General features: G+C 38.1%; 2 protein-coding genes and 3 long non-coding RNA genes across 6 annotated transcripts in view; 2 read left to right on the top strand and 3 right to left on the bottom strand.

Annotated features, from left to right (window-relative positions):
- LOC135085198 (la-related protein 1-like) overlaps positions 1-25,225 on the top strand; it is a 97,360-nt gene that overhangs the window by 25,159 nt on the left and 46,976 nt on the right. Inside the window, exons 2-3 of the mRNA XM_063979952.1 lie at positions 23,160-23,265; positions 23,890-23,957. Coding sequence (XP_063836022.1) covers positions 23,160-23,265; positions 23,890-23,957 — 174 coding nt within the window. The remainder of the gene's footprint in view (positions 1-23,159; positions 23,266-23,889; positions 23,958-25,225) is intronic.
- LOC135085251 (putative nuclease HARBI1) lies at positions 4,034-6,926 on the top strand. The gene is made up of 6 exons (XM_063980003.1): positions 4,034-4,491; positions 4,576-4,747; positions 4,826-5,016; positions 5,159-5,294; positions 5,388-5,529; positions 5,605-6,926. The coding sequence occupies exons 1-6, from the start codon at positions 4,391-4,393 to the stop codon at positions 5,997-5,999; spliced, it is 1,137 nt and encodes a 378-aa protein (XP_063836073.1). The 5' UTR covers positions 4,034-4,390; the 3' UTR covers positions 6,000-6,926.
- On the bottom strand, positions 7,044-8,486 carry LOC135085460 (uncharacterized). 2 transcript variants are annotated; one of them, XR_010260121.1, is made up of 4 exons: positions 8,177-8,486; positions 7,711-7,843; positions 7,375-7,557; positions 7,044-7,181 (listed from the first exon to the last, which is right to left on the bottom strand). It is a non-coding gene; the product is annotated as an uncharacterized LOC135085460 (long non-coding RNA). The 2 variants fall into 2 exon arrangements; XR_010260120.1 differs by having other exon boundaries at positions 7,711-8,486.
- On the bottom strand, positions 17,291-17,633 carry LOC135085127 (uncharacterized). Its single transcript, XR_010260033.1, has 2 exons — positions 17,582-17,633; positions 17,291-17,454 (listed from the first exon to the last, which is right to left on the bottom strand). It is a non-coding gene; the product is annotated as an uncharacterized LOC135085127 (long non-coding RNA).
- LOC135085126 (uncharacterized) lies at positions 17,649-18,602 on the bottom strand. The gene is made up of 4 exons (XR_010260032.1): positions 18,506-18,602; positions 18,316-18,429; positions 17,996-18,156; positions 17,649-17,701 (listed from the first exon to the last, which is right to left on the bottom strand). It is a non-coding gene; the product is annotated as an uncharacterized LOC135085126 (long non-coding RNA).

The raw sequence follows: 25,225 nt of genomic DNA, 5'->3' as shown, positions 1-25,225 counted from the left end.
ATAAAAAACAAAATTGGCATAATTCCAAATAAACAATAAAATTAATGAATTTAAAGTTTAATTAAAATTAAAACCCAAAGTAGCGTGTTACATTTGGTTACATTACAATAAATGAACAAAAGCTAAAACAAATTAAATCAAAATGGACTCCAAAAGTAATGTATTGTACTTTATGAACAAAAGCTTTGATGCTTTGTCCCCATCCAATCTATTTCTTAAAGAGTCGTAAATTAGGCCAGCACCACTAAAAAGTTGTTCGCTAGCTAGGTACTGAGTCCGGTGGACATGACAAATATTGCCGGGCAATTGATTGTAGGGGCTGGAATTTTTTATTTCCATTTACTTTCCACCACAATAACGGATCATCACTAATACTTATACGTTTTTCTTTATTGTACTCATTTAGCATTCTTTTCATTACAACAAATTTGTCAAAAACTGCATATCTTCCAGATGTTGTATCATCATCGTCTTCATCACTACTTAACAATATATTCGACAAAACTGTTTGGACATTACTATGGCTAGCTTCTGCTGGTAATTCCATTCTTGCCCGTTTTTCTACAGGAGCGCCAATATTATCAGCCGCGCGACACGTATGAATCTGTTCGGCACAGGCCGTCGCGCGCCGCCCGCTTTGTTTCGTTCGACCTCCGATTAACATCTGATACAAAAGTATCGGAACCGAAGTCGGAACCGAAAGTGTAATAATAATCGGAAGTTCCGACTTAACGGAACCGGAATCGAAGCTCCGTTACATCTCTAATACAAACAAACCACAGATTCTGCCCTATGATTGATTGAAATTCAAGTAATCAAGCCTCAATCTACTCTAGAGATTGAATATTTTACCTTCATTCTGTAATTCTGAATCTAGCTTCGCGCGTTGTTATTTATTATTGCCACAGTTATGTACCCAAGCGCTGATCTTCGTTAATTATAGATCAGCGGAATTAGGTAACCCATGACGCACCTCGCTAATGTCAAGGGCGCTTTCGGTAGTTGGGTATTTCTGCTGTACACATGACAGTGGTTGGTCGTGGGAATATGAAAATGTGTATTCTTAACGCAATTGTCTAACGTGTAAAGTCCGCGAGGGATGGTCATGTTCTTGTACAGGATACATGAAAGGTGCGTGCGTAATATCCAGGATTGTTGTGCTAGTGTCCTAGTGACTTGATTTCTTCATCTTTGTCTTAATTCGTGATAACAGCTTCTTCACACTGTCTTCTAAGACGGTGAGCGTTGTAATATTTTCCTTTATGAATTTTAGTTTATCTGTAATTTATTTGTCACTGACAGTCGACTATTTATTAGCAATGAATCAATTGACTATCCCCAAGGCTTGAATATTATTTTTCAGTTCCTGCATTATTGCGTATTGGTTGATATCTTCTTCACCCTTAATGCCTTGTAAAGTTCAGGTATCTTCTGTCTCGTATTTCAAAATCCTGGACCAAACCGAGAATCTGTTTCGCTAAAATACTAATTGAATACAAGCATACAAGTCATATTGTGGAATCTGTGCTATATTGTGCAACGCGAATAAATGACCTGCGTTATTGGGTCAAGGTCTTACAACAACTACATCGGAATGCCTTTATACTTGCAGTTTGCAGGAACGATATTAGCTGAGGTCGTTGGAAATTTTCTGTTACGTGGTATATGCCAAAATGCTACGTGTGTTACATACACTGATGACATTTATAGTGGTTTTAGCAAGTCAGGTGCAAGAAACTAGTGGATCTATGGTTCTGGTTATGTGGGTATTAATTGTTTGCGCAAATATTGGAGTACATGTCGAATGTCTTGTTCATGGAACAAATCAATCGAGCGAATCTATTTGTATTCCTTAGAAAAAGTAACGTCTAGCCTGCCATCATTATCATCATCTAGTCTTGTTCACCCCTGCAACAGCACGACTAATTTGCCAGAAGATTTTTAGGAGGATTAAGATTTTTGGATTTCGTGCAGCACTTCCCACGCTGGCCAGATGGGTTGGACTTGGAAAGGCCTGATGTTCACATATTCGTCCCTTAGTCATCTTTCATAACGTCCATGGGTAGTAAGTTGTTCTGTTCTACTCAACCGGACTAAACCACACACTATCCTCACGCTGGATAGACGGATTGGAAAGGCATCACGTTCGCATGTGTCCCTTTTACGACATTCACTCTGGTCCTATTCTACTCTCACAGAACCACACTCCAAGTTGTATTTAATAGTAAAATAAAAACTTTGTTATAAAAAATCCTGATCTAGGCCAACGTTATATCTTCAAATTCAGCGATGCGTGTGCGCCTAATTTTAGCCGTCTGACATAGAGCAATATTCGCATCGCTAATGTCAAGGGCGCTTTCGCTCTCATCGATAACCGAGAGACAATGTGTGCTCTTATCAGTACGGTAGGTCATGTCAGGATTGATACATTGTCGGACTTTAGAATAGAATAGGTTTATTGACACATTAAAAGACAATACAGAAAAAACCAACAAAAACACTTGAATACATAGGCTATAAAACAAAGAGTTAAAGGTAAGAAAAAAACTGTGCCAATAGCTCAGCATTTATCGTGACATGCTCAAAAGGGCAAGTCACGAAGCTGGTCTTCCGCGGACGCCCTTGCTTATTGCGCATCCCTTGGAGAAGACACCGACTAAAAATAATAATAATGTAACCGTAATTATATTAACCGTGAAAGTTCGGAACCTTTTCATGCCTACAACACTGAATCAATTTTGAAGTCTTGGAGAAGTTTATGTCTACTTTTTGTCCCGAAATAAAACTAAAAGGGATGAAAATGTAGATATCCACAATACTCATTATGTCATTGTGTTGGTTATTGGTTATATGAAAACTCAACATTATGTTTTTGGCTTGCTTTTGGTAAATAACTTAAAAGTTTGGAAAGATGCTTACGCTCGCAATATAACCTTTCTGTGTCAGACCAACGGAAAACTTTATTTACTAGCTAGATGTAATAATATCTTTCTCCGAAATCCAATTTTGTCTTAGTTCATATGCACTTCAAACCTGCAACGTCTGGCATAGACAATAGGAATTAATTCCCTATGATTCGACATTGTTTTGCGTCGCAAAAAGGTATTAATTACTAATTAACACCGCCCTTTTCTCGACCCGTTTGTCTTAATACCCTTTAAACCCACGCAGCTTTTTGCGATCTTGAATCTATCGATTTTGTATTATCTACTCCAAGCACTTCGACTTATTTTCTTATTTATAGGGATCTTTGGAATGGAATTATTAGCAGAATTATGTCTGTGTTGCCAGATGATTCTATGAATTTCCTGGAATTTTCTCTCGCCCTCCCTATTGTTAAGTAACATTTCAAGAACCCAGCTGCGCTACAATTTGGGAAATGACAATATGATTTATCGACCTAATTTAGGAGCTTAGCATCTCTGTGGACCAGAAGTTTGTGACTCACTCAATTCTAAATTTGATTCTGCATTTGATTCTCCTGGAAGAAAAGGGTACTATCTAGAACTATAACAAACTCACTATCTCTTTTACTTGATTAGATTTCTCTATTTTTTTGTTTGTTTTTTTGAGGGAGAAAAATTCCCCCGATCGTCAAGGAATATTCCCTTTCTGGCAACATCGATATAAGCCCCCGGTAATTTTCCAAATCTTCCAATTTTAGAGCAAATTAAAAAACAGTTACGTTCTTCATTTCAAAACCTGTTGTTAAGATATTATGTCATAGTCTATTGAACCATTTACTTGCGTGTTGCATCATGATTTCAGAAGTTCATAAAACGTCTAACCTAACTAGGACGGAGGTCGGGGATCCGACGACCTCTGCCATTTCATCGGGTCAAGGTCACGTCCTTCGATCATCTCCGTGCTGAAAAATGTTATCCGAAGTCCCGAGTGTTTCCATCTCTCTCGCACCAAGCTAAATGCCTGCATGAGCGACAGTGATAGGTAGATCTGAAACTACGTGAACGTTGCGGAGTAGCTCTCCTGTAGATTTGATTAACACTAGAGTACACGCGCGGACTACTATAGTAGACCAGTACGCCAAGCACGAATAACTTGCGTAAAGGTAATAGTATCGTTAACGTAAATAATTTGTATGAGAATCTGAGAGCGCCTCTATCGGACGTAAAACAAACTAAATTTGGCAGCACAAATGCCTATTGTATAGTAACGTAATCGTACGGTAAATGTATCGTATGATGTTTATACTAACTTTGCGATCACGAACCTTTTTTTGACGTATAGAATAGTAAGTGGCGATAGCTGGCTAACGTAAGCTTACGAATGTTTTGTCACGGTAAATTTTTCAGTGTTAAAACTTGCGTCGGAAGTAAAACGTGTTTCATAAATAAATTTCAGTGGGTTTTAATACATAAATTTACGTAAAATGCAAGAAGCGCGTAGAGTTAAACGTAGTGCATTGTATTATTATCTTGCAACAAGATTACTTGAGATTGAGGGAGGTAACAATGAACAAAGAGAAACTAGGTAAGTACGTGATAAGTTTTTCTATTAAAAAAAGCTTATTTTTCAGATAAATGATTTCATTTTTATTTTAATGCCCTGTTACAGAGAAATAAGTCGTAGATGTAAGGAGAGAAAAAAAATTAATTTATTAGATCTAAACGAAACCGAATTTAAGAATAGGTTTCGTCTTAGTAAAGATGCTTTTATATTCTTATGCGATAAATTACGTCGACATACTTCTTTGAAGTCAACCAAACGAATTAGCTTGGAACTTAAGGTGAGATAAGCAAACATTCTAAAAATATAGATTAATGAGTTACTGATGAATTTACTATTTCTAATTTCGTTTACACAGATTCTTTGTGCATTGTCTTTTTACGCCACTGGATCGTACCAAAGACTAGTTGGAATGGCAAAACATTTAGGTCAAACTACAGTCAGCAAGTACGTACGAGAAGTGACCGATGCACTTGTTAGTCCGCCAATATTGAATTTTTATATTAAATTTCCGACAACAAGAGAGCAAAGAGATGCGGTAAAAAATCAGTAAGATGTTTGTTTATTAAATTATAGCATTTACATCATCTTCATAAACAACATAACATTAATATTCCAATTTACCTCTAAAATAGAAAGACAAAATATTGTATAAGTACTCAACTAATATTGTAATTATTATTTTTTACAGATTCTACTCAAAGTTCGGCTTTCCTGGGGTCATAGGGTGTATTGATGGATGTCATTTCCATGTTTTTAAACCCAAAAAAGATATTGAACATTTATTTTATTGTAGAAAGCACTTCCATTCATTAAATGTACAAATGGTCAGTAACACAAACATGCCTGTAAAGTAGTGGATATAAATGATGAGTTTTATTTAATAATAATTATTTACAACATAATAAACTTTATTTCAGATATGCGACAGTGATTGCCGAATATTAAATATTAACGCAAAATATGGGGGAGCTACCCACGATGCGTTTATTTGGGATAACAGCATGGCAAATAATTATATGCAAGAACTACATCGGCATAATGAACAAGTTTGGTTATTAGGTAAATATTACGACGGCCTACGAAGTGAAAATAATTTTATTCGTTCCTTCAATCATAGTTGTATGTTAATTACAGGTGATTCTGGGTATCCTCAGCGACCCTGGCTAATGACTCCTATACCTGATGCTGTTGAAGGAAGCCCTGAAGCAAAATACACCCAAGTACATGGAAAAGCCAGGGTCACGATTGAAAACACCTTTGGGCGGTTAAAAAATCGTTGGCGATGTTTGTGTAAGGACCGCACACTACACTACACACCAAAAAAGTGTGCAAAAATAATAATGGCATGCAGTGTGTTGCACAACTTAGCCAAAGATTTTAATGTGCCCGAACCAGAGGAACACCTTTTAACTGAACCAAACATAATCTCTGGACATGTTTTCCAAGAGAGTGAGGCTGGAGACGACTTAGGAAGAGGACGAGCAATAAGAAGTGTGTTGGTTGATAGGATCAATAGGCTACACATGTAATCTAAATCTAAAAAAAAACCTATGTATCTGGTTAGAAAGCTGTAATTTTAAGATTGTTTAATTTTTTTTAATTAAAACTAACGTAAGTATTTATCTAATAGTTTTATTTTGTCATTAATGTTATACATAGAGCTTAAATTAAATAATTACAGGAGAAATTAACAAACGATGTAAGCTTAATAGGACTTTAGTATACTTACAAGGCTACACATGTAATTTCTAAATCTAAAAAAAACTTATAATGTATCTGGTTAGAAAGCTGTAATTTTAAGATTATTTAAATTGTATTTTTTTATTAAAACTAACGTAGATATGTAAACATATAAAAAGTAGTTTTATTTTTTCATTTATGTTGTACACACAGCTTAAGTTAAATAATTACAGGAGAAATTAACAAACAATGTAAGCGTAATAGGACTTAGCATACTTACAAACCTTAGTGGTTTCATAGCGAAATTACTAAGCTTTGTAGTTTAATTTTTAATTCTAAATAGTGAAATAAATTTTCTATGTGATATTACATTTAATAAATACAAAATTACTTATCTTCTTTTTCAAAGTATCTAATGATAACATTCATAGCCTCTTTCATGAACTGGAGCCATTGAGCCTGTAAATTGAGCTCTTGGTCCCTCTGTCGCACCCTTTCATGGACTTCATACTCATGCACACGCAGCCTTTCGGTCTCTAACCTTTCAAAGGCCAAATCACGCTCTCTTGCATATTCTCTTGCTCTCCTATCAGAATCTACAAATATCTTCGCTACATTATTATTATCACATCTTTTCTTTTTTTGTGGTGGTGGTACCCAATGCTCATCTGATATAATTTTAATTTTTTGAGAAGAAGGTGGAGGTGTTGCAGTTTCTTCACTCTGAAGAGGGGGCAGCACCACGGTAGGTTGGCTACTGGTGCTTGGGGTGTTCCAATCGGATTCTGTAAAGTAATTTAACAACTTGGTTTAATTAATTTCATTTTTTCAAATTTCATTTACCAGATTTTTATTTATTTATTTATTTTTGGGAAACATAAAATTTTTCATATTTTGTCTGATAAATTGTACAATTACTATAAGAACAAACCTGTATCTATTGTATCCAGGGTGAATTGGTTATCTTCTATATACCCAGGTATAATTATTTCTTCTGGCTGGGTGTTGGGCGTTTTTTCATCATCTTCATTCTGAAAAATATTTACATTAAACCGACATTAGCATAAATTAATAAACAAGTCTGTACTTATTATTTTTAAAACTTCGCGTAAATAATAGAAACTTTTAATATTTAGATAAAATAAAATTTTGTTAGACTTGTATGAAAAAGTAAAATGATATTTTGATACCTAAAACTACAATACACTGAAATAAAATTCAGACCTGCTGAAAGCCAGCTTCCACCACCGTCATGCCAGTAGCTGCCTCCACTCCAATGATTTGCATGACCCTGTTTTCAAGGTCAGTCAACGATAATCGAAGTGCAGGTCCACCACCAGTACCGCTTGCAGCTCTATTTATCTTTGCCAGCTTTCTTTTGGTGTTATTTTTTAAATCACTCCACACCTTTACCACAAACAGAAATAGAACAAATCATTAGAACTAAAACTGACAAAAAATTAAAAGTATGTGGTATTGGCTTAAATGCAATGCCCATAAATAATGTCTTAATGACTTGGGTCGCACACTTAAAAGAATGAACCACTTGAGATCGCATACCTTGCGCCATTTCTCCTCCGATCGAGAGTCGCCTGTTCCGTCACTGTTTAATTTTTCCGCTAATTCCTTCCATTTCATTTGTATGAAATGGCGTCCTCTTGGACCTCCGGAAGGTTTAGATAAGTCACCATATCTAGAAAATAAGATCCAAAATATATCACACCATTTCAGCCCACACTTAAACCACATTCACAAATATTTGTATTTCATTCAACGTACTTTTCCATAAACTCTACCATTGCTACGTACTGCAAATGACTTGTCCTCATGCTCAAAATTAAAATACACTTTAATGAAGCTTCTTAAACAAAGAATACTTATACTCAAAGAGTTCCTAAAACTTTTGAATTTGCTTACCAAAGCAAACTGTGTTTGACAGTCTGGAAGATCGTTCAGAAATCAAAACAGATGGAAAAAAGAATCTTAAAATTTTTATTAACCAACATTAAAAATTAAATTTACTTACCTTACTACAAATATATGGAACATAATTTTGTTTCTTGATTGTTTTCTCTAAGATTTCACTCGAATATCATAATATATTTCAATAATTTCAGTTAATTAGAACACTTCAACATGTTTCCGAACGAATCATTGGTTTAGAAAGCTCAGCGAGCTCATTCGTGGGGACATCCCTACTTACGTTAGGATGACGTCACTCTCGTAATTGTATCGTACTAACTACACAACGACGAAAGTGCTTCGTGATGCCTACTAACGTATTACTGCGTCATAGTATAGTAGACACGATACGTTTACGTTACTACTACTTTGATTGTTCGTGCTTGGCGTACTGGGTAACATTTTACGCTATAACTTTTTGAAAACTTGCGCCAGAGAGCTGGCATTCCAGGAAAGCCTCGTTTACTAAATTTGTCAGTAAGCCAGTAAAGCTTGGGTTGCTAGAGTCTGCGCACTTTTCTAAAATTGGCCGTCAAAAATGCGGGTCTAGTCAAAAGCCCGAAATCACTCGACAAAAAAAATATGAAAGACTTGTAACAAATGGATTTACACCGTGTACCAGGCAGTAGAAAGTCATGAATACTATGACAGATAAAAAACAAATCATATTTTTTCAGTCAATTTTGTTTTGTTAACATTGGTCTCAAAGTGCAATTTTGGTCCAAAAAATTTACAACTTTTAAATCTGTTTATAATGTTTGATCCCAAATAGTTATAGTATAAAAAAACTTTGATTATAAAATAACTATAATAAACACTTTTATCATTTAAATAGTAATTATATTCATAAATTGCTTATAAACTGATTTACAGTGATTTTAAATTGGCTTACCAGAGTAGGCCGCGCGTGTATTCGTGTAAAAAAAGGGGCGCGTGTACTGCAGTGTTAAATGCCTTTATGGTTACTTTATTATATTTTTTTAGTATTCAGTATCTAAATTGAATCTTGGAATTTTATTAAATTTTCAGTATTTAGTATCCAATTGTATCTTGGAATTCTTTTAGTGGTCTATATTTTCAAAAGATAATTCTATCTCCCGTGCACTCAATTACTTGATATACTTAAATTTTCTCTTATGAATAAATAAGTTTTTGATTCTTAAGCAAAATTGCACTTAGTTTGTGGAAACTGGTGTATTTTTTATCTTAGATTTGTCTAGTGTCAAACTCCGAACTAAGCAGAGATTTTTAACTCGAATATTGTTTATCTTTTTCGGAATATTTCATGATTTCTTTTGCGATTATAGGAAGCCTCTGTCCTTCTACAAGATCTTATTTATTCTATTTCTATACCAAAATTCTTCAGTTCAATTGTAATAGAATGTTGCTTTATATTTCGATTGCAATGCGACTCTCTCATTGCGTTGTTTTGATGTTATTTTACGTACATTTTGTTAGTTACATCACAAATTCTGTTTGATAAAGTTTCTTCTGGCGACAAGCCAAGGTTAGGAATTAGGATATTCGGTGTTCCCATTGTTTTGCTAATTTATGGTGCTTTCTTTTTAATTATTGACTACGTAATACGCCACTTTAATTAGTACGTTTATTATGAAATGAAGGTGGACCGAAGACCTCGTGATGGTAGCAAGAAGGCGCTGGATGCAAGCCGCTACCAACCGGGCGATGTGGATATCATTGGGGGAGGCCCATGAACATGAACTATTGTGGTGAACCCACCCCTAACACCAGATGTTTAGCTAACACAACGGATTTCCACTTAGCGTTCCCAGTCCCACCACTGCAACTCCTGTGTAACCAAGATTGACCGCCAATAAAAACCCAACCAATGAAGGCAAACTTTGTCCCGGGAGAAAGTTACTCAACGTAGAGGGGTATGATTTTGCAGGGAACTCTTTTTCTTTTAACCGACTTTAAAAAGAAAGAGATTCTCTAATTCGGTGTTTTTAAAGCCATCTGGAATTCTGGACAATTAGAACACATAGAAAAATAACAGTCGGCCTTGTCTAAAACAATACACGAAGACTAGTTCATATTTTAACTGTCGTATCGTTTTCCGCGTTTACGTTTATTTGAGCAAGTGCTAAAAGACTGCGTAGATAAACGAGGTCATAGCATTTTGAGTGTTCTTTCGTTATTGGTGGGGCACGTTTTTGTATTACATCGGAGCTTGACAACTGAGGTGCTAATAAATGTATGAAATAATTAATTACGTAGTTGGATACAAATACTACAGGTCTAGCTAACATAACTTAGTCAGTGCTAGAGGTATGGGAGCGGCATGTAGTAATCTTGTAACAAAAAAAATAATTTGGAAATTCATGAATTGGACAATTCAAACTCGACTAGAAAAACACTTCGAGATTTGAAAATCGAGTTAGTTCACAGTTTACTGTAAAACTCTATTTTTAGTATCTTTGAAATCGATAGTGTTAGATAGATAATTGAGTTCGCGCACTAGTGTGGAGGTTCGCTTTGCTACAAAATCAATGCATAGCCGCGTTTGTCAGATTATATTTTTATGAGCTTTTACATACTGTATGTCAAATGACTCACCACTGCAACTCCTGTATAGACAGTGCCTTTAAGTCAATTGACTAGCGGCACCTAGCGGTGTCAACTAGGTTACATTTGTTTGTCACCTGCCACCCACTTTGCACTGGAGGGAAGTCGATCCTTAACATCGAACTTCTATGTTCTTCTGATTAATTTCTTTGCGGGTCCAATGACAATTTAACTTTCCTCCGAGACAAACTTAGTTGGGTTTTTATTGGCGGTCAAGCTGTAGATCCTGGCTACACAGGAGTTGCAGCGGTGGGAACGAGAGGTGGGAATAGTCCCGTTGATCATTTCGTTTCGGGTCCAATGAAACTATCTTCCTTGACCAAATTGACCTTCACTTCTGGAAACCGGGCCTTAGTGCCAGTGATCAAGTGAATTTAAGACATCTGTGCTTTAATATTTAACCCAGACACAAAGAAAGCGATCAATCATCTATAAATGCGTTGCAATTTCGCCACGATGCAGTATCGGGGTCAACGGCCGCGGCTGTCAAGCGACGCAAGCGCAGGTGTTCGGGCCATGCAATATCCTAATTATCACTGGCCAGTCACTTAGCTGGGTAATGGTGGGGGATGGCATTTACACGGTCTGACTTTTGTAAGGAAAATGCTGACAGGTGGCCGTGGGTGTTAGGTGGCCATGCAATATCCTAATTATTACTGGCCAGTCACTTAGCTGGGAGTTGGTGGGGGGATGGCATTTACACGGCAAGACTTTTATGAAATAACCGTCCTTCTGGCGCAGTCGGGTAAAAAAATAATTTCTTCACTGACACTGACAGGTGGTGGACTATAGAATAGACCAACGATTCTGAAACGTCAAGTGGCATTATTATCACTGGCCAGTCACTTAGCTGGGATGTGGTGGGGAGTTGGCATTTACACGGCAAGATTAATGAAATAACCGTCGTCCTTCTGGCGCAGTCGAGTAAAAAAAAAAAATTCTTCCCTGACATTGACAGGTGGCGGTGGGTGTTATAGAATAGACCAATCACTGGCCAGTCACTTAGCTGGGCAATAGTGGGGAGATGGTATTTAGATTTACACGCTCCGACTTATGTGGAAAAATGCTAATTTTTATTTATTTATTTATTTAAAAGCACAACCACAGAATACAATTCAATAAAATTACAATGATAACTTAACTAGGCCAGTCACTTTGTAAAAAAAATGTGCATTTTTCGCCGACAGGTGGGTGTTAGGTTGGCGTGGAATGCGTTTTTTACCAAGTATTTTTAGATTGTAATATAATTTATAAGGTGGAAAGATATATTGATAGCTTGCGGCATTCCTTGCATTTTCTAATGAGGTATTTTTAATATGCCGATAAAACAAGCGTGTTCTGGTGACTCGATAACGTATTTCTTTCACCTGTTCTTCCTGTATGTTCGATTTCGTAGACATTTTTGTATCGTGAGTGTTTTAGACTAGTCCGTTCGTTCGTTTCAGCCAAAAGATGTCCACTGCTGGACAAAGGCCTCCCCTAAGGTTTTCCACAAAGACCGGTCCTGCGCCGCCCTCATCCAGGCACCTCCCACGACCAGATTCACCAGATCGTCGGTTAACTAGTGCTTTTCGAGATTTTATAAGCTGCTATAGACTTTTGATCTGTCTCAAATTTCAATTGAACGAAAGCTGAACTAATCTATCCACTGGGGCAGGTAATATCTGTCTCGCATACGGTTTATTGATAAAAATCTGTGATAATAGCTAGATAGCTGTAACACCTTCCGCCAACCTCGAAATAAAACAAATGACTGCCACAGACGTCGCTCATTTTCGTCAACTATTCCCACCTCTCGTTCCCACCGCTGCAACTCCTATGTAGCCAGGATCTACAGCTTGACCGCCAATAAAACCCAACCAGTGATATTTATTTTCGTCAAGTCCCAACTGCAAAAAGAACGTTCAATAATCTTGAACCCAACACTACACGTTATCGGTTACATTATGGACTGTACACCACTCGAAGCGTATTGATACTTAAAAGGACTATTCCCACTTCTCGTTCCCACCGCTGCAACTCCTGTGTACCGAGGATCTACAGGTTGACTGCCAATAAAACTCAACCAGTCGTAGTCATTTTCGTCAAGTCAAAACTGCAAAAAGAACGTTAACAACTTGAACTCAACACTACACGTTATCGGTTAGGTACCGAGTGACTGTTCGTTCGTTCGTTCGTTTCAGCCGAATGACGTCCACTGCTGGACAAAGGCCTCCTCCAAGGTTTTCCACAATGAACGGTCCTGCACTGCCCGCATCCAGGCTCTTCCCGCGACCTTCACCAGATCGTCGGTCCACCTAGTAGGAGGCCTGCCCACGCTACGTCTTCCAGCCGAGTGACTGTACGCCACTCGAAGCGTATTGATACTTAAAAGGACTATTCCCACCTCTCGTTCCCACCGCTGGAACTCCTGTGTACCCTGGATCTACAGCTTGACCCCCAATAAAACCCAACACTACACGTTATCGGTTACGTACCGAGCGACTGTACACCACTCGAAGCGTATTGATACTTGACTTGACGAATTGCCAATGTTGTTTTAATCGTACTGTGTAAACGCGGATCGATTTACACTGAGCCTTGGGCGATATGGCTACCTGATAATGGCACGTTGGGGTTCTATATTGGCTCACATAAAATTCTATATCCTATTCTTTGTCTTACTACCGATTTTTGTTCATAATAATCTCTCTTCATAATTTTATTTTTCATACTTTTTTTATTCATACATTTTTATTACTACCATCGGAGCTCATAACATTTAGTAATCATAATTTTTTTATCAATACTGTCACTACCAAGAACCATTTAAAATACATAATTTTTATTTTCAGTACTTTTTTCTTCATAACATTCATTGATCATATTGTTTTAATTAATAATGTTGTTAATAAGAACATACTTCAACTCATAATGTTGTTGTTACATACTCGTATCTTTAAAAAAAATCATATATAATTTAATAGAGTAGATAAGCATGCAGAGCATGCAGCATGAAAGCAAGCATGCAGCATGCATTGGTATCTCCTCGTCTCCGGCGCTGCGGGATGTGCAGCCCTTCCGCCCTTGCGTAACGAGGCTCAGGCGCCCACGCTTGCTTCCGCAGCTTCGGCTTTTTGGATCGCCATCGGCGCCTTCGGCGCCTCGGCGACCAGCCTCAGCCGCTCCAGCTCACCCGGGCGCCTGAGCCTCGTTACAGCGGGCGAGGGCTGCCCTCCCTCCGCGCCTCCGGCTTTTAAATTACACTCTAGGGGTAGGGCAGACAAGACTACGTGGAGTCGGTTTTGCAGCGATTCGTTTCTGTCACGTTAGTTTTGTGGCACAAAATATTGCCTGTTTTGGACCATTTCAAATTAATTTAATGTTAAAATACGATTTAATACGAATATAGACATCATGATTTTCAATAATATGGATAAATACACTTATGAGTAATAAATTTATGAAAACAAATATTAGGATACATCACATTTATGAATATTATAGTTATTTATTCGAATGATTATGAGTTTCGAGCATTAGTATAGAAAAATATATGAAAACAAATATTAGTAAAAACTAAGTGTATGATTAGTGATATTATGAATATCAATGATTATGTTTTTAAATATGTAGGTTTTAAATTTTTTATGAAGAATGATCATTATGGTATCAAATTGTATGAGAAATATTTTCGGACCTCCAATGATAGGAATTGAAAAGTTATGTAAGAAAATGCGCTACCCACGTTGGACTCAGATAATTGATTTCTGATATGTTACATTCACAACTTTTTCCTTATTCTTCGTTATATTTATTGCCGCGTGAATCGTTTTGTGAATTCATTCATGTTTTTTTTCCTGTGAAAAAGCGTTTGAAAGCGTGTTTTAGGGAAGGAAATGTTGAATGAAGGGTTTTTCCCTTTTAAGAGTATTAGATTATTGAAACTGATTCAGAATTTTATTCCTCTTAAATAATGGTTAAATGCGTAAGTGATAGTAATCGTTTTATAAATTAAGCTAGAGTCACTCAACATCATCGGATGATGCGACTCGCCTCCGTAATTTAATTTGCAAGTAACGCCATCTATTAAATAAATAAATGAATAAAATAAATAAAACATTTATTCGCTGCAATTTTAGGGTTACAAATTAGGTGTGGACTTCCTCTATTAAGTACCTACATAAGCACCTGTGTCAGAGGAAGCCGCTCTTCCATAGCATAGCATTGTAAAAAACCTTGGTAGCTACCTATTAAAATACAAAAGTGCCACAGATTAAGGACATATTTTCGACATGGAAGAAGAAAGTTTTTGCTTCAATTTAGCGGTACAGCGGCTACAGCGTGATGTTAAGAATCACCATCATTAGGTCATTCATTCTCCCCTGCAGCAGTAGCTCGACCCTCATCAGTTTTTACTAGAGAAAAATACAAAGCAAATACAGGATTTAGCTTAAACTCCCCACGCTGGCCGGAGGGGTTGGGGAGACGCCTAGATGTCCAAAATATCTCCTTCTTCGTATTCCCGTAAGAAGGTTTCATGCCACCATCGAGTCTGAAGCGATTTCTTCACACGATAAGTCGTGTCGTCGACAACTCGCTTGACACTCGATGCGCCCTCAAGGACGTAGCACACTTATCAACCCGGAAAGGGATCGTAACCGTATGAACTCGAGGCGGTCAATAATCTTTGTATGAAACTTCATACTGCAACGCATATTTATTCGCACCGTAACGTAAACGGCTCGCGAAGGCGAAGACAGCTCGCGAAAGGCGATTCTGTGTTGATCCCTTTCCGAGTTGATAAAGTCTGCTATGACCTTAGTGTTTCAGAATGTCGTGATCGAATCGCTGTCGTCCCGTACCGTGTAAATCGCGATCTGATTAGCGCACAGCCTTGAGCGGTTATCAGTACTGATAACAGCGCCTCAGGCCCATCGATCACCGAGTATTATGCTTCCTAGATAGCGAACTTGGAGCTGACTTTAAATGGCAAATTATTTCTTGATTTTTAATGTAGCGGGATTCCTGTATATTATGCATATTAAATAAAAATAAATAATGTCAAACTGGTGCAAATTGACCGACTCTTTTGGTACACAGGAGATTTAGATCCTGGCTACACAGGAGTTGCAGCGGTGGGAACGAGAGGTGGGAATAGTCCCGAGTCTCTTGGTTCTGAGGGATCGGTTTTCAGAAGGGATATCCTGTATGTAATCTGTAATGCTTTGGCAGCCACGTTACATCATCATTTCAGCCATAGGACGTCCACTGCTGAACATAGGCCTCCCCCAATGATTTTCAGATTTGCCGGTTGGTAGCGGCCTGCATCCAGCGCCTTCCGGTCACGTTAAGTGTAGATAAGGCGACGGTAATCATCACTTACCATCAGGTGATTCGTCTGTTCGTTTGCCTCCTGTCACATAAAAAAACCTCTGTGTAACCCTAACTCGCATAACCCTTAGGCCTTCAAAGACATAATGTGAACAGACATCTTCAGGGCAAACTCGCTCCTAGATCGCAATTTTCATCTATATCCCTCAGGTGAGATTGTTATCATGACCAAGCCCATCTACGTAAAGATAAAAAGTCATGTGGTCCCAATCTTTATTAATTTATTCGTCAGACCTAGAGGTTCGATTCCCAGTGGAAGCAAAATTTTCTGTTCGATTTGGTTGGTGGTAAGGCTTGTTCTAATCCCCTTGACTAGCTACCACCTTACCTAAGTTTGTCGCCATAACAACAATGTTAACAGCATGTGTTCCGGCAGGTAAGATAGCCAGTTCCTCTGTGTTTGAGGATTCCGATTGAAGCTTGCTTCCACTTTCGGCTGGATCGTCACTTTTCGTGTACGATGCAGGCCAAGAGCATCCTCGTGGAAAAATCTTATACAGTTTGTTAAGTTATGAGATGTTAAATCGGCTGAAATCGTTTTCATCCGAGAAATCCAAGCCCATTTAATTTTCATTTAATCAGAACACTGACTAATCTGGTGTCAATGACCACTAGTACAATATTTGGCGGCAAAAAACCGGCGGCCATTTTGAATTTTTATCGATAGACTCGGAACGGGGCTGCATTGAGTTTCGGGTGGGGCTACGAAGTCAGCGAAAGCTACAGCTTAGCTTGATCTCGTAAATTCTCGCTACTACCACTAGTACGCCAAGCACGAATAACTTGCGTAAAGGTAATAGTATCGTTAACGTAAATAATTTGTATGAGAATCTGAGAGCGCCTCTATCGGACGTAAAACAAACTAAATTTGGCAGCACAAATGCCTATTGTATAGTAACGTAATAGTACCGTAAACGTATCGTATGATGTTTATACTAACTTTGCGATCACGAACCTTTTTTTGACGTATAGAATAGTAAGTGGCGATAGCTGGCTAACGTAAGTTTACGAATGTTTTGTCACGGTAAATTTTTCAGTGTGAAAACTTGCGTCGAAAGAAAAAAATATGTTTTTTGAGGCTGAAGACGATAAAAAGTGTGTTGGTTGATGAGATTAATAGGCTACACATGTAATCTAAATCTAAAAATACTTTTATGGCTGGAAAGCTGTAATTTTAAGACTATTTTCATTGTTTCTTTGAAATTAAAACTAACGTAAGTATTTATGTAGTAGCTTTATTTGTTCATTAATGTTGTACACACAGCTTAAATTAAATAATTACGGGATAAATTAGAAGGTGGAGAAGCACCGGTCTCTTCACTCTGAAGGTGGGCGGCATCACGGTGGATTGGCTACTGGTGCTTGGGGTGTTCCGATCGGCTTCTGTAATGTAATTTAATTTCATATTAACAACTTGATTTAATTAATTTAATTTTAACATCGATTTGCCATATTTTTCATAATATTTTGTCTGTTATCTATGTAAAATTACTAAAAGAATGAAATTTACCTGTAGCTGTTGTATCCAGAATAAATAATTGGTTATCTTCTATATATAAGAAATTATGATACCTGGGTGTATCATAATTTCTTCTAGCTGGGTGTTGGGCGTTTTTCCACTATCTTCAATCTGAAAAAGGTTTACACTATAATAATATTTACAACAATATTTAAATTATAAACCTTGATTAATATGAATTAATAAATATGTCTGTATTATTTTTAAAACTTTACATGTAATAGTCAAGTAATAATATTATGCGTAAATAATATAAACTTAATATTTAGATCTATTAAAAATGTGTTAGAATAAAATTTGCACGCTTAAGGATTTCCCTAAGGCAATCCCTTGCCAGACTTGTGTAAAAGTAAAATGACATTTTGATAAATAAACTACAATACACTGAAATAAATTAATGCAGACCTGCTGAAAGCCAGCTTCCACCACCGTCGTGCCAGTAGCTGCCTCCACTCCAATTATTTGCATGACCCTGTTTTCAAGGTCGGTCCACCACCAGTGCCACTTGCAGCTCTTTTTATTTTACCCAGCTTTCTTTTAGTGTTATCTTTTAAATCACTCCACACCTTTACCACAAACAGAAATAGAACAAATCATTTAATTAAAGCTAAAACTAAACAAAAAATTATAAGTATGTGGCATTGGCTTAAAAGCAATGCCCATAAATAATGTCTTAATGAGTTAGGTCGCACACTTGAAATATTAAACCACTCGAGATCGCATACCTTGCGCTATTTCTCCACCGATCGAGAGTCGCCTGTTCCATCACTGTTTAATTTTTCCGCTAATTCCTTCCGCGTCTTCTTGGACCTCCGGAAGGTTTAGATAAGTCACCATTTCTAGAAAATAACATCTAAAAATATCACGCCATTACAGCCCACACATATTAAACCACATTATCTCAAATCTACGTACTTTTCCATGAACTCTACTAGTCATCATCAAAATTAAAATTTACATTAAAATTAAGCTTCAAACAAAGAATACACTCAAAGAGTTCCTTTAACTTGAATTTGCTTAGCAATGGTGTCACCAGGAATAGCCTTAATGGCGACCGATGCAAGCCTCTTATAATTACTTGAAAAATCATCATCATCATCATAATTTCAGCCTGCTGCTAAACTACTGACGACTATCCGCTCTCCTTCCCCAAAGATTCCGAAACCGAACAAGGTTCATAGCGGCATCCATCACATTCCTGCAACCTTTATAAGGTCAAATGACCAGTGTCAATGAGTGCTATTATCGAATCGAATGATAAATCTAGAAATAACAGTTCTCTAACCCCCTTATTAATAAAAGTTACACCCTAGTTGAACTCTGGCTTAAATTGTCATTTAGTATGGAAATGTCATTTTAATCCAGGGTTCATCCTAGGTGTAACTTTTTATTAATAAGAGGGTAAGAGTTAATGATGCCAAGTAGAATAATTAATCATTCATCATCACACAACGTACTCTTAAATATTTGTGAATCGGTCAAGAATATTAGATTATGATTATTATTTGCTGCCCTATCTTCATTCTTTCACCTCGCCTGTCCTCTGGCCACACCTAGATAGGTAAAAACTGAACGCTGGTCTCGTTTTTATGAAACTTTGAAGCTGTAAAAAAGTTGTTACAATTCAGAACTAGTGCCGTCTCTGTCTATCACCAGTTACATCTTAGCGTGCTACTCGACTGACCGTATAGAATTGTATTAAGATGTCTAGGTTTATGTTATTTTTGTAACTTATTTAATTAATTACTTAATGACTGTCTGTCAGTTGCGATTTCTCGCCTGAACTGCCGAACCAATTTTGATAAATTGAGACAGATTTTAAGCAGACTAGAAATTGGAGCTAATTGTTATGGTCCTCTTTCCACTAGACCTCGGAGGATCTCATAACCAGCGTTTGAAACTAAAGCCGGGTCCGTGAGCACGTAGAATTTGTAGAATTTTGTCCAATGACCCCAAGCTACCCGTCCTTATCGCTCGCGCGTAATTATGTTGCTCTCGCTCTCGAACACTCACTGCGGGCGCCCGTCGCACAGTCGTGACAACAATATAATTACGCGCGAGCGATAAGGATGGGTAACTTGGGGTCATTGGACAAAATTCTACGTGCTCACGGACCAGGCTTTAGGAAACATCAGAAACAGTTCGTTCGTTGCAGCCAAATGACGTCCACTGCTGGACAAAGGCCTCCCCCAAGGATTTCCACAACAACCGGCCCTGCGCTGCCCGCATCCAGGCGCTTCCCGCGACCTTCACTAGATCGTCGGTCCACCTAGTGGGGGGCCTGCTCTACGGAGCATAAGTAGGATGAATTTCTTACTAAATCAGTGGTTCTTAACCTTTAAGTCACGAGGGACCATTTTACCAAATTTCTGTCTTGTCAGGGACCACTTTATTTTTTTTATTTTCAAAATCCTATGAAAGGGTAGGTCGATTTCTCATCCTCTGTGCGCCGTTTGCGTTGTGTTGACTTGACTCATCACGTCACTTCACTTGTTTATTACGATGTCTTCGTGGACCACTTGGAATGCCTCCAGGGACCACCAGTGATCCGCGGACCACCGGTTAAGAACCACTGTACTAAATTAATAAATAGTGGCTTATGGTATGGCCCCTTATAATAAAAACCAATGCGTAATAATCTTGATGATTAATAACCAAGTGTGAGCTGTTTTCTTTCAATTAGTTCCGCACATTTGGATATCTAAACATGTTATTAAATAAAATATATACTTAGTTTTTAAGAAATAGTATCGTATTCAAAACTATAAAGGTAATTTCAGAAAATTCAGTGAATCTATCGATTTCTTATTAGTTTTAAAGCCTCGTATTTAATGCATATCGTTGTTCCAGATGTGAAACGTCCTATATGCCTAACAAACTTTTCAGGAGATACTAAATAGTTATTTGAAACTAAATGTAATTAATGTAATTTAGGAGATGTTTTCTAGCTTTTATTCAGTCTAAATGAATTGTAATACAGTAGCTGTTTACGAGTCAACATCGGATAGAGGTACTATGTGAAACTTCTTCCATCAAAACCCCATTTCACCAAAAAAGTTTTAAGTTACGAGTTCAAAGTTCCGGTTTTTGTTTTCTATATTACCGGAACCCTAAAACTGAACTTTTTGCTGCGGTCAAAATTTCTATGATGTCACCATGTGGAGGAGTAAATAGTCCGGAGTAGTTGAGTGTATGACTGATTGAAACTGGTAAAAAACTGTGTACAGATGACAGCAGGTAGGCATTGAAAACTGGCCTACCTAGTCATCATCACCATTTCAGTCATAGGACGTCCACTGCTCAACATGTTCACTAGGCCAATGAGTCAGAGAATCAGTCAAATCAGGGATACTCCTAAATGCTGAATAGTTTCGGGACTCGGGTCTATCTGTCACCGTCGCTCATGCTGGATTCTCTCTTTGCGTGAGAGAAATGGCAACATTCGAAATTTCAAATAACGTATCATTCGTATCCCCTTTTCATCAGTCGTTGCAAAGTTACCCAACAACGACATATGCCGTCGGATTCTGTAAAAAGCCTGTTAAACCTGCAAAATAGCACACCAATGCAAGGGATTGTATGCTTTGTGCTGAGTGGGGTAAGGGTCACATTATTATACGTAATAACCGCGCAAATTGATACATCGCTTGCAATTGGTGTTTGGTACAATTTACAAGCGAAGGCAAATGTCAAAAATATTTCTTAGTTCTTCACTTTTGTAACATCTTAATTGTCAATAGATTTATCTCAGTGGCTGTGTGATTCCGATAGAATAAAATATTATATACCACTGTACTTCTACCACTAATATATACCCTACTCTTCCCGTGGAAGTCGTAAAAAGCGACTAAAGGACGAATATGCGAACATCAGGCCTTCCCAACCCGTCTGGCCAGCGTGGGGAGTGTAGGCCGAATCCTTCATTTGCCTCTGGTAGATTAGAGAGAGTCGTGCTCCTGCAGTGGAGACTAAATGACCTGATGATGTAGGATGTGTGGTAAAATATAATTTCCCGATACCGCCTCAGTCTTTTGCCATTTAGTCCCAGTTTCCACTAAAGCGGAAAGTGGAAGAGGATTCTTTCCACATCACCTCCCCGCCAAACACATCTCTCCTCTTCCCTTTGGTGGAAACCATGTCTTAGGGCCTTGTCACACTGGCGGATTTGAAGCGTTTTCAAAGCGGAGCGGTTCCGCGGCGACACGAGACAGAGACGTTGAGAATCCGCGACGTGTTTCCACGTCGATGTCGTAGCTCCGCTTTGAAAACGCTTGCAATCCGCCAGTGGCAGCTCACTTATACAGCATTTTCTCTTACACTTGTGCCACGCGCAAATTTTTTGATACACAAAACGAGTTTCGGTAACAAACTCAATTTGGCTTGAGAGTTTTAATGTGATTGTTACCAGTAGTGCTCTTACGGGCCGTTTACCGTGTATGGTGTTGCCAGTACGGGTTTTGTATCAAGATAAACTGATGGACCTTAAGTAGTTGGAATAGGTACTGTTTTGGAATAAAAGAGTGAAGTCGGATATTGCTGTCGACTGCTTTAAAATATGTAGCAAGTTGTGAAGGCGAAGAAAGGTGTTTTTTTTTTTGCAAAGTAACATTTTGGAATCTTTTGCAGCTGCTTTATTGACAAAATTTTATGAAATTGATGTTTTCAATGTTGTATTTTTATGCATTTTTTTAACCCTTAATAAGACACCACCATAATGATATTTTGTACTTTAATCCAAACATATCGAGCGTTAACAAGACGGGCGCCAGTTAGAACGAGCAATTTTGATGAATCTTAAAGTTAAAAAAATACAATACTTTTTAAGTCTTTCAAAACGAGACTCCCATTGCATAGCAAAGCCAGTAAATTGTTTGTTTCAACTTTTATACGAGTCTCAATTACATTAGATCAGTATAGATAGATCGTTTCATCCACGAAGACGCGCCCCACCAATTTTTGGTCTCGGTCGCGCGGGGTGCGGGGAGTTTGATCCGAGCAATCCGAGCGGCATTATTGTAGTGTGCGTGTGCACTCATGGATAATTTAGCGTATACCGATAACACTCAAACATTAGCGCAAGAAGAATGGTGGGGCGCGTCTTCGTGGATGAAACCATATATCTTCTATAATAAAGGAGAAACTGGCTGACATATCAATCAACGCACAGCCTAAACGGCTAAACGTAGGCACTTGAAATTTGGATGGGACGTAGCTTAGGTATCGTAGAGGTGCACTAAGAAAGGAATTCCCGAAATTCCCACGGGAACGGGAATTAGCGGGAAAATCCTTTTGTATGAAAAATCTAAACCTCTTAAGTTAGACGCTTGAAATTTGGCATGCAGGTACCTTAGTAAACTTAAAGCTTAGTTACAACAGGATATTGCAAAATTCCTACGGGAACGGGAGTTGCGGGAAAAAATCATTTGTATGAAAAAATCTAAACCGCGTAAGATAGATGAAGGGGTAAAACGGGATCCACGCGTACGAAGTCGCGGGCGGCCGCTAGTCTTCTATAATGGAATACGAAAGCTAAAAACTTTATATTTATACCTTTTTCTTTTGTCTCCAGGTACGCGGTGGGAGCACCGGCGCTCCGCCCCCCGCGGCGCCCGCGCTCGAAGAGAAAAGGTCCCCGCTGCAGCCGCAGCAGCAGGGAAGGGCGCAGCCCCCGCCAGGTTGGTATTTCACTGTTAAACTAATTGTGTGGTAAGACCACCTCCTTCTAACCAGTGACGGCGTAAGGAAGGGGATGGGGGGCGCCCCGGGTGACAACATATTATGCTACGCCGCCACTGCTTCAAAACCAGAGGTCCCGGGTTCGTTTCACAATGGGCCAAAATTTTCTGTTCGGGCATGTTTTAAGGCTTCCTGGCTAGCTACCACCAATACCGCCAATTTGTTCGAGGAATTGGCTGTTACCAAATTGGTGCAATATAGTGCGTACCTCCGTACATGCAGGTCACTGTCTCCTAGTGACGTCTAGCAGCTAGGGAGCCTAGGGGGTACCATAGAGCGAGTCGTTAGCTTCACATTTTACTACAGCGCAACATGATTGTGTCTTGTTCAGCTCCATCCATGGAGAATCCAATTCCGCATGTATTTTTGTGATCGCCGTATTTGCTGGATCGATGATTTTCAATCCCGCGAGATCTCAGAATTTGCGTTCCCTGCGGTCTGTGGTACAGAAAAATGGTTCGGGATCTCATGCTTTTCTATGAAGGAACCTACTCAATTATTCTGTAATGTTATGCGCTATACCTGTAGCATAAACAATTGTTTACGTTTGTTTGTTTTTGCAGAGCCTGTGGCTGCGCCCGCGCCGAAGCCAGCCGTCGTGAAACCGAAGACGTCCAAAATTGTACAGAAGGTCAGTTTTTATTATTATTTGAACATATTCCAAAGAAAAAATTATCAATCCGCACTAGCGCACTAGTATTGGATTTGAAATACTGAACCACCTATATCAAAAGTTTATTTTTCCTCTTTTAAAACTTCCACTTTTTCAACCAATTCCAAAGATAAATCAACCAATCCGCATTATACCTTATTCGGAGTGTGAACCACTCTGCAAAAGAAAAAGTTTCTTCTACTCTTCAAACTTCCAACTGAGTTGGCTTGGCAGGTACAGTTCACCTAACCTAAAGTAGCCATAAAGTTCGAAACATGCCTGTTGTATTGTCAACTTTGGGTGTCACGAACTATTTGACGCTGACTGTACTGCATTTTTGTTAGAATAGATAGATTATCTTGTTTATTATGAAGTCTATAAAGTACCTCTCAAAGATCGTACTTGTAATCTTTCTATTTTAATAACAATATCGGTTTTAGTGAGAGGTGCGATATTTTAGGCGCCAGGTGGCATACTGGCGATGGCGCCAAAATTCCATCCGCCATCTTAAAATTTAAAACTAATGCGGCTTCAAAATGGCAATGTTTAGTGATGCGACACATCTGCTGAAAGTTCGGCTATAACGGGAGTAAAAAGTCGAATGTGCAGACAATACAGCTTATCAAGCTTAAACACTGGTATCTTCTATGAAGTCGTAATAAGTTATTTTTCTAGTTCTTTTTTGCAACAAAACAGTAACTTCTGATGTGCTTTTAATTACCCTGAAACAGCCTGAAATACATCGTAACGTAACCGTAAGTCAATCAATACATACAGTAATTATTTGACTGTCGTCACTTAAAATGACTACTTTACATTAAACATTTTATTTATTTTATTTTTAACATCAATATCACATAAAATGTGTGTACTCTTAATCCTTTGTCCCATAAAATATTACCATAGTTTGGATCCTATTTCCATATCATAAGCTCCAGCTATTATTTTTTAATGTTCAATGCCTGTTATAAGACTTAAAACTTAAAACAGTCCTACTCCTTACCCACAGTCAAGCAATAGTACAGTCAACAGAACCCTACATTTTTGTACCAAAATAGAGCTTATTACAATCAGATAAGGTTCAGTGTTTATCTCAAAGTGCTGTTGTGTGTACTTCGATAAAAATGCAAATACGTTAATGTTCAATAATGGGCTGCTCCTCTGTCAGTACGCTTCAATAAATATGGTAATACATAATAATGCCGTTTACCAGTAAGTGGCTCTTTTAAGCGTAATAATAACGTATT

The sequence above is a fragment of the Ostrinia nubilalis genome, chromosome 28, assembly GCF_963855985.1.
Source record: "Ostrinia nubilalis chromosome 28, ilOstNubi1.1, whole genome shotgun sequence".
NCBI classification, from domain to species: Eukaryota; Metazoa; Arthropoda; class Insecta; order Lepidoptera; family Crambidae; genus Ostrinia; species Ostrinia nubilalis.
This window is presented reverse-complemented; position numbering and strand designations above follow the sequence as displayed.

Coding starts and splice junctions, on each gene's coding strand:
- LOC135085251 (XM_063980003.1), top strand. CDS start 4,391: ATGCAAGAAGCGCGTAGAGTTAAACGTAGTGCATTGTATTATTATCTT. Junction 4,492..4,575: donor AATGAACAAAGAGAAACTAG/GTAAGTACGTGA, acceptor GCCCTGTTACAG/AGAAATAAGTCGTAGATGTA. Junction 5,295..5,387: donor ATTCATTAAATGTACAAATG/GTCAGTAACACA, acceptor ACTTTATTTCAG/ATATGCGACAGTGATTGCCG.